Source organism: Sinocyclocheilus grahami, unplaced genomic scaffold (genome assembly GCF_001515645.1).
Source record: "Sinocyclocheilus grahami isolate Dianchi unplaced genomic scaffold, SAMN03320097.WGS_v1.1 scaffold1706.1, whole genome shotgun sequence".
NCBI lineage: Eukaryota > Metazoa > Chordata > Actinopteri > Cypriniformes > Cyprinidae > Sinocyclocheilus > Sinocyclocheilus grahami.
Window position 1 is genome coordinate 91,313 of NW_015506885.1, and position 7,275 is coordinate 98,587.

At 36.2% G+C, this 7,275-nt stretch overlaps 1 protein-coding gene and 1 long non-coding RNA gene across 3 annotated transcripts in view; one reads left to right on the forward strand and one right to left on the reverse strand.

The window, feature by feature from the left end:
* Positions 1-1,796, reverse strand: part of LOC107572148 (mesoderm induction early response protein 1-like) — a 24,370-nt gene extending 22,574 nt beyond the window's left edge. Inside the window, exons 1-3 of the mRNA XM_016258563.1 lie at positions 1,741-1,796; positions 744-768; positions 513-613 (exon numbers count right to left, since the gene is read on the reverse strand). Of these exons, the coding sequence (XP_016114049.1) occupies positions 513-613; positions 744-768; positions 1,741-1,749 (135 nt within the window). The 5' untranslated portion in view covers positions 1,750-1,796. The remainder of the gene's footprint in view (positions 1-512; positions 614-743; positions 769-1,740) is intronic.
* A 494-nt stretch (positions 1,797-2,290) lies between these two features.
* Positions 2,291-4,329, forward strand: LOC107572153 (uncharacterized). Of its 2 annotated transcripts, XR_001607287.1 has the most exons (4): positions 2,294-2,319; positions 2,461-2,574; positions 3,754-3,957; positions 4,248-4,329. It is a non-coding gene; the product is annotated as an uncharacterized lncRNA (long non-coding RNA). The 2 variants fall into 2 exon arrangements; XR_001607288.1 differs by lacking the exon at positions 2,461-2,574 and having other exon boundaries at positions 2,291-2,319.
* The last annotated feature ends 2,946 nt before the right edge of the window (positions 4,330-7,275 follow it).

Consider the following 7,275-nt stretch of genomic DNA (forward strand, 5'->3'; position numbering starts at 1 on the left):
AAATATTATACAATATAAATATTATATAATATAAAATTTGTCCTACTTTTAATTATTTTACTATTAAATTGCACAGGACTGAAAAAAATTATATGGAAGTAGACTCACTTGAATATTCTTAATTAAATTAGTAAATTAGTTAAACTCAACAGTTTCTTAACTCAAAAGCATAAGATAAAATTGTAATATTAACTTTGTTGAGATCCTGATTTAACAGCAATTTAGGAATTGCTACTTTAAAGACTTTTTTATGGTAATCACAAGCTAAGACATATTTGACAAATGACCTGCTAAACAACGCTAATTTATTTAATTTCAAATTGTTTAAGTTCTTATGAAAATGACTGTCTTCTGTTTCAGACATGAGAAACTTTGGTGGAGGAAGAAAAGAAACCCTTTGATACTTTGGCTTCAATAGCCTGCTGACCTCTCCTCTGAAGGCCGGACCATAAACAGGTAATGCAAAACAAAATATCAGGTGAAACATATTGAGAATCAGGATAAGATCAAACCTTTGCAAGTTCTTCAATCTCATTGCCAAAATTTGTTTCTCCCTCTGGAACCTCCTCGTCTTCAGGTGTTTGATCATCATCAAAATCAGGCAACAGCATTTCTGTTGACGGGGGAAAATCAACATAGTCAAAATCAAACTAAACTCTTTATGAGAAAGAGAAATGGCATTAAACCATGAATATGTATATTGATATGTTTTACCATGATAGGAAAACTGGTAATCGTCTTACCTGGGCTTGAACTCCCCAAGGAGGGCTAAAAATAAGACATCAGTTTATAACCTTTTTTTTTTAACAACAAAAAGAAAAATATGCAATCATTATTTAATTGTGCAATTATCATAAAGTCAAACAAAACCTGTTATGCTGTAACAGTTAGATGAACAGTAACAAAGACAAACATTTCTATGTGGACTAATGAATACAGTATTAGGTGTGATTTTGAGTCGCTGTTGGATGTCCACTATAAATTCTGGGTCCAGATATGAAGTCAGTTGGGAACCACTGGAAAAAATTACTTTTGTTTACAGTGTACAAATTTTTATCCAGATTGTGGTTTACTTCGACTGTATAAATTACTCTATTTGCATGTGTATGGCATGCATTCAGGCAGGCCTAAAACAGAAAAAAAAACACTAGAACAGTTTTCCAGTGCTCTATTTTATTTTAATTTTACTTTCAATATACATCAACAAAAACTTACAGCAGGCCAGTGTTAGAACATCCATGATAAACCAGAGGAATCAGTGACGCCGTGTGTATATTGTGTGTGTGTGTGAGAGAGAGAGAGAGGGAGAGAGAGAGAGACAGACTTTGGAAGTTGAGGCTGATGTGTAGCTAATACTTTGCTTAGCATTGATTAGGAACAATTTATAAGTACAAATCTGGGTTTTAAAAAATCCATGAATTCAGGATTTAGCATAAATAATCAGTACAATCGTCGTTGTTTGTGTAAATATATTAGATATAATTAATGTATGGTAATATATTTAAGTATGGTTATAATAGAGTAGCAGGCTAACTGGAGACGAGCTAACTGCTATTATAACTTTGCAGAAATAAAATTTAAAAGAATTCAACGCGTTTTCCGACCTAAAACACCGCACAACTTAATAGGAAATATATACGACACAATGTAATTTTCAAATACATCATGAACTATATTTTGCGGTTAATTGCAAATAAAAGGTGATTTATTTCTGGAAAATAATGAGAATTTCCTTCTTACCTCCGCCATATTTACAGAGCTGCTGAGGGTCAGCGGAATGTGGGCGGAGTTAACGGAAATTCCCGGATGCTCTCTCTCTCTCTCTCTCTCTCTCTCTCTCTCTCTCTCTCTCTCTTTTTTTTTTAAGACTGGGTCACACAAGACTAAATAAGACATTACATCTCATTGGAAAACATCCCACAGGTCTATGTGAGTATTGTCAGGAGGAGGAATCAGTAGAACATGTTCTATGTCACTGCCAAAAATATATTACAGAAAGAGAAATATTCAGAAGGACACCACAGGTCAGGAGATACTAGATGCAAAGCAAATACTTGGTCAAACAGGAAATCATAATTCTTTAATTGTATTCTTGAGGGAAACTGGGTTAATAAATAGAATATAAAGTATAATTGTTATTATTAATAATAGTTTTTTTATTTAATAAAAATTATTTAAATTTTTTTATATATAAAGTTCTGTTAGTCACTCTGGTCCATACTCCAGTATAGTAGGTGGCGGTAATGCACCTTAACGTTGGATGCCACCCGCCATAAAACATGTGAAAGAAGAAGAAGAAGACAAGAACAGGTGGTGGCGGTAAGACGTAATTCATCATATGTTTATCTATGCTTTCTATACCACAAATATGTATATTATGGTAGCTTGTTTCAATACAATCATAATTTATTTCCTTTGCGTTATATCTTGCAGCTTTAGTAATTAGATTATTGTTGACAGATACATGTTACAGTGAGACAAAACGATGACTGCATATGCATCGAAAGCGAAGCCTTCAGAGTTGGTAGATTGTATCGGTGTCCTTTTTGTGCAATACAGTACAGAATACATTCTGTAAGTATAATAATTATTACCACCTCTGCTATTACAACTGTACTAAGATCCATTCACAATCTATGAAGATGATTAGACAAAATCAAAAAACTAATTTAGAGTTTGTTTCTACCTTTCTGCTAAGTATCCAACTAATGCAGAGTATAATCAAGTTGCAAACACACTGATTGTGAAGTACCCTTTCCTGAGAGCTATGGAAGGAAATGATCCATTGATTTATCTTCATCAACATAATCACACAAGATATTGTAGTAACAATATCTTGTAATCTTTACTTGCTGGAAAATGACAAACAGTCAAATTTGTGTCTTTAGCACATCTGACACATGTCCCTAAACCATATGATGCTGCTAAAAAGAACATTATTTTGTGTATTTGGTGTAATGAAATGTGTTCATTTGGTTTAAAGTAAAAAAAACACATTATTTTCCACATACTGTACATTATTGTTTCTCCTCTATGCCCCGCCTTTTTGAAACGCCAATTTTTACAAAACTCATCGGTCTGAAAAGCGAGGTGTGCTGTGATTGGCCAGCTATCCAGTGCGTTGTGATTGGCCGAATACCTCAAGCGTGTGACGGAAATGTTACGCCCCTCACCATACTGTGATGCCCTGTCCGGCCGGAGCGACGAGACAAAAACATTAAAACCCATTACAAATGAGGCATTTGTTGCATCCAGTGGGGACATAATTACTGATTATAATGACTTATACTGTCTTTTTACGCATTGCGTTGCATTGCATCGTGCCGCATAAACATAAAACCTTTACTTGCTGGAAAATGACAAACAGTCAAATTTGTGTCTTTAGCACATCTGACACATGTCCCTAAACCATATGATGCTGCTAAAAAGAACATTATTTTGTGTATTTGGTGCCTTTAAAGAAGAACGTGCACCACTTGCAGGTTTGTGTCAAAAGCCATGCATAATTTATTTTTGCACTGTTACTCAATTTTACATTTTCACTTGGTGCAGGACAATGTAAGGAAGATACTAGACATTTAAATTCCACTTTTTCACTGCCTGACCATCGTCTTAATGTTTGTGCAGTTCAATGTGTTTTTTTTTTGTCTAAAGCACCTTATTGTTCAATAAGTGTTTAGATATTTCACATATCTGTCTTAGCTGTTATCTGTCATGGTCTAAGCATTATCTGTTTCTGTTGTTCTGATGAAGGAAACTTGTGTTGGGGAGGATTCCATGTCTGTTGAGGCCCATGTGAATGTGCTACAAATTGAGTATCGGAAAACTCATCCAGACATCTCGACTGTCCAAGACCACATGGCACGAACATTCTCCTGGAGACGTTGAGAAAGCATGGAAGGAATGTCTGTGGAGGATGTACTCAAAAAATACCCATACTTAAGGACACCTGCTGGAGTGAGTATAGTAAAAAAAAAAACATTAGCATCTTCTGTACCCTTTTAGCCCATCTGTTTAAAATCTTAAAACAATGGTTTTAGAAAACAATGTAAGATTTATCAGTCTATACAAGAACATGAAATGCATCATATATTGTGAACCTTATACTAGCCTTCTAATTGTTTTTGCAGTTCTGCACTGTATGTAGCTATACTGAGCCAAAGAGGCTGTAACAAAATTTGATGAATTTGAAAAGCTTTTTAAAGTATTTTTTAAAATTATTATTATTATTATTATTTTTAATGTAGGGGGACCCTGCTACACCCTTTCCAACCATACAACTGATGGATACTGACTGGAAAATGGCAATCATAGGAGGAGGGCTCAGTGTGGTAAAAGTAGATGGAATAGAGATGTGCCAGTGCACCAGCCTTGATGAAGCCTTCATAACAGCCTTCTGTATGTATTTTGCTTTCAACGTTGCATATCCACCACACCTGAAAAAGACACTGACTTTCCTTCAGAGGCACATTGTCAACATTGTGGAAGAGGGAGACAAGCTGCTGCCAGTAACTTTACTCCGGATGATTCAGTGTGGTAAAAGTAGATGGAATAGAGATGTGCCAGTGCACCAGCCTTGATGAAGCCTTCATAACAGCCTTCTGTATGTATTTTGCTTTCAACGTTGCATATCCACCACACCTGAAAAAGACACTGACTTTCCTTCAGAGGCACATTGTCAACATTGTGGAAGAGGGAGACAAGCCACTGCCAGTAACTTTACTCCGGATGATTAGCCTTTTGTATTAGATCCTCATGCCTCAACTGTACCATTGCCCAAAGTGCACTGGAAGGACATTCACACTTTTGAAGTTAATCCAACATGTTACATGCACATGAACCAAATTTTAGTATAACCTGTGGTATAGATGAGTGCCAATTAACTTTTTTGTGATTCCATTCTTTTAGAAAACATCTAAAGGAAGCATATGCACTTCATTTTTGGGCCTTTTGGTAACAAAAATGACTGTCTCAGTGAAGAGTCAGCAGTACAATTATATTATAATATAATTGAATATTATATATAAGTATTAATAGAAAGAATTGTTGCCCCCTTTACACCTTTCATTAGTCATCGAAAAATGGTCATTTACTCACCCTCATGGTGTTCCAAACCTTCTTTAATTGAACACAGAAGATATTTTGAGGAAACAAACAAACAAACAAAAAAACTATAGAAATCAATAGCTACCATCAACTGTTTTGTTACCAACATTCTTTAAAATATATTTTGTGTTTAACAGATGAAAACCTCATACAGGTTTGGAACAACATAAGGATGAGTAAACGATGACGATTTAAATTTTTTGGGTGAACAGACTGTTTAAGTTGACACTGATAATTAGTAGGTCTAAAGAGGGACAAAAGTTTTTTAAAAAGTCTGCAGAAGCACAAGAATAGGATTAGGGGTCGACTGATTATCGGCCTGGCCAATTATCGGCGCCGATATTAAGCATTTTTATGATTATCGGTATCGGTCATTTTCAAAACCGAAAAATTTTGAAACGCGCTATTTGGCTCTGATGCAGCCTGTCAGAACTCACCACTCTGTGGCCTAATGCAGTCTCCGCCCACCGCTCATCTGATTTGTTGGGAGTCATGAGTCTGACCAATCAATGCGGAATTCACTCTGACTCTGAAAGAGAAATTATTCAATTTTTTGGTCAAACTCCACATATTAGAAGGCTGAATCAAAAAAGTAAACTAGAAATTACTATCAATGATTTACTCTTAGACTCTTAGACATGCAGAGGAGGCATCATCGGAAAGAAAAAAAGAAAGCAGAAATGGACAAGAAGAGAAGCAGAAGTGACCAGATAGGAGACGGTGTGCATGCTCTTGATGGCTAAGGAACTTCTTCGGATAATTCGGCAACACGAACGTATAAATAAACGATTGATGAAAAAGGTTAAACAATTTATTGAAGTTAATGAGTTTAATTTGAGAATAGAATCTTTGCGGGGTGAGGTTGACTGTTTGAACATTCAAAGAGCCAATGCCACCTCCAAAGTATAAACATTTAACTGACATCCTGTCAAAAAGCGAGAGCAGGTGTCGCTATCTGGGTTAACAGTTAACGAATGGAAAAATGTTGAGGTGTGAAAACCTGCTCGTATATTTTTGCAAAGGTGTTGCTGCATTGTAGTAATGTAGATGCGTAATTGTGGTTAGCACAAAAAGGTCAGACATCCTGTGTTAGCAGATAGGAGGTAAACTTTGTTTGAACTTCTTTGCATATATTTTTGGAGATGTACTCGTGTGTATATGCTGTGCTTAATGTGATGATGTAATGGTATCGCAACCCGCTGAAGCAAGGGGCGTGACCAAGTGTTTTGTGTGACTTGCATTTATCCAATAGAGAGTTTTAATAGATGCTTTGCAGGAGAGGAATTTTGTATACGCCCTCTTCTACATAATCCAGTGCTTTATGATTTTGCGAGGCCGAAAACCGGGTGAAGACTATACGCTGTTACTTTCTTGTTATTTGCTTATGAGTTATTGTTTTTAATAAAGCTAAACCATTTGTATATGGTGATTCGATAAACTTTTCTTTAAACAAGTCTCTGAGTAATTTATTAAGAGTAACTCATTATCTGAATTTAGTTCATAAATCTCCAATGCGAGCCTCATAGTGGTAAGAACCCTGCTGAGCTGACCAGGACGTTGTGCTGTGGATCCTGAACTTCATATTACACTTCTCATCCATAATAGGAGGTAAGGGCTGTATTTGTTTATGGCAGCTACCTATGGGGAAAATATGTGATTATAAGGTTTATTGGCTCTTTACAAGCAGAATTATATAACATGGCGCCCAATGTGGGAGGCTCGAATAATAGAGTAGAAAATTCAAGGATAATAGAAAACATGTAGTAACCCAGAAAGTCCTTGCAGATCACGACCACAATAGTAGTCCAGAAGGACTGTTGTCTTTTTCGTGCGCACAGGCTTAAGTAAAGACCTGAGAAATAAAGACAAAGGGCTCAATAAATTCTCAGAGGAGAACGAGCCCTGTTTGAGTGTAAAGCTAAATCAAGAGCGGATTCGAAAGTGAATTATAATGGGGCAAATGACGATGGTCAGTCTCATCGCTCAAGATCTAGCTGGAAGATTAGACTGGATTAATCCCACACAGTGTAGATGTGGTTCTGGTCAAATTCTGTGGCACGAGATAAGGATGATGGCTTCAGTGGTGAATTTCAGAATATGTGAGGGAGCGGAAATCCCACCCTTTGTCTATTCGAGTAGAGGGGGAAGGGATGGATATCCCAAAGTTAG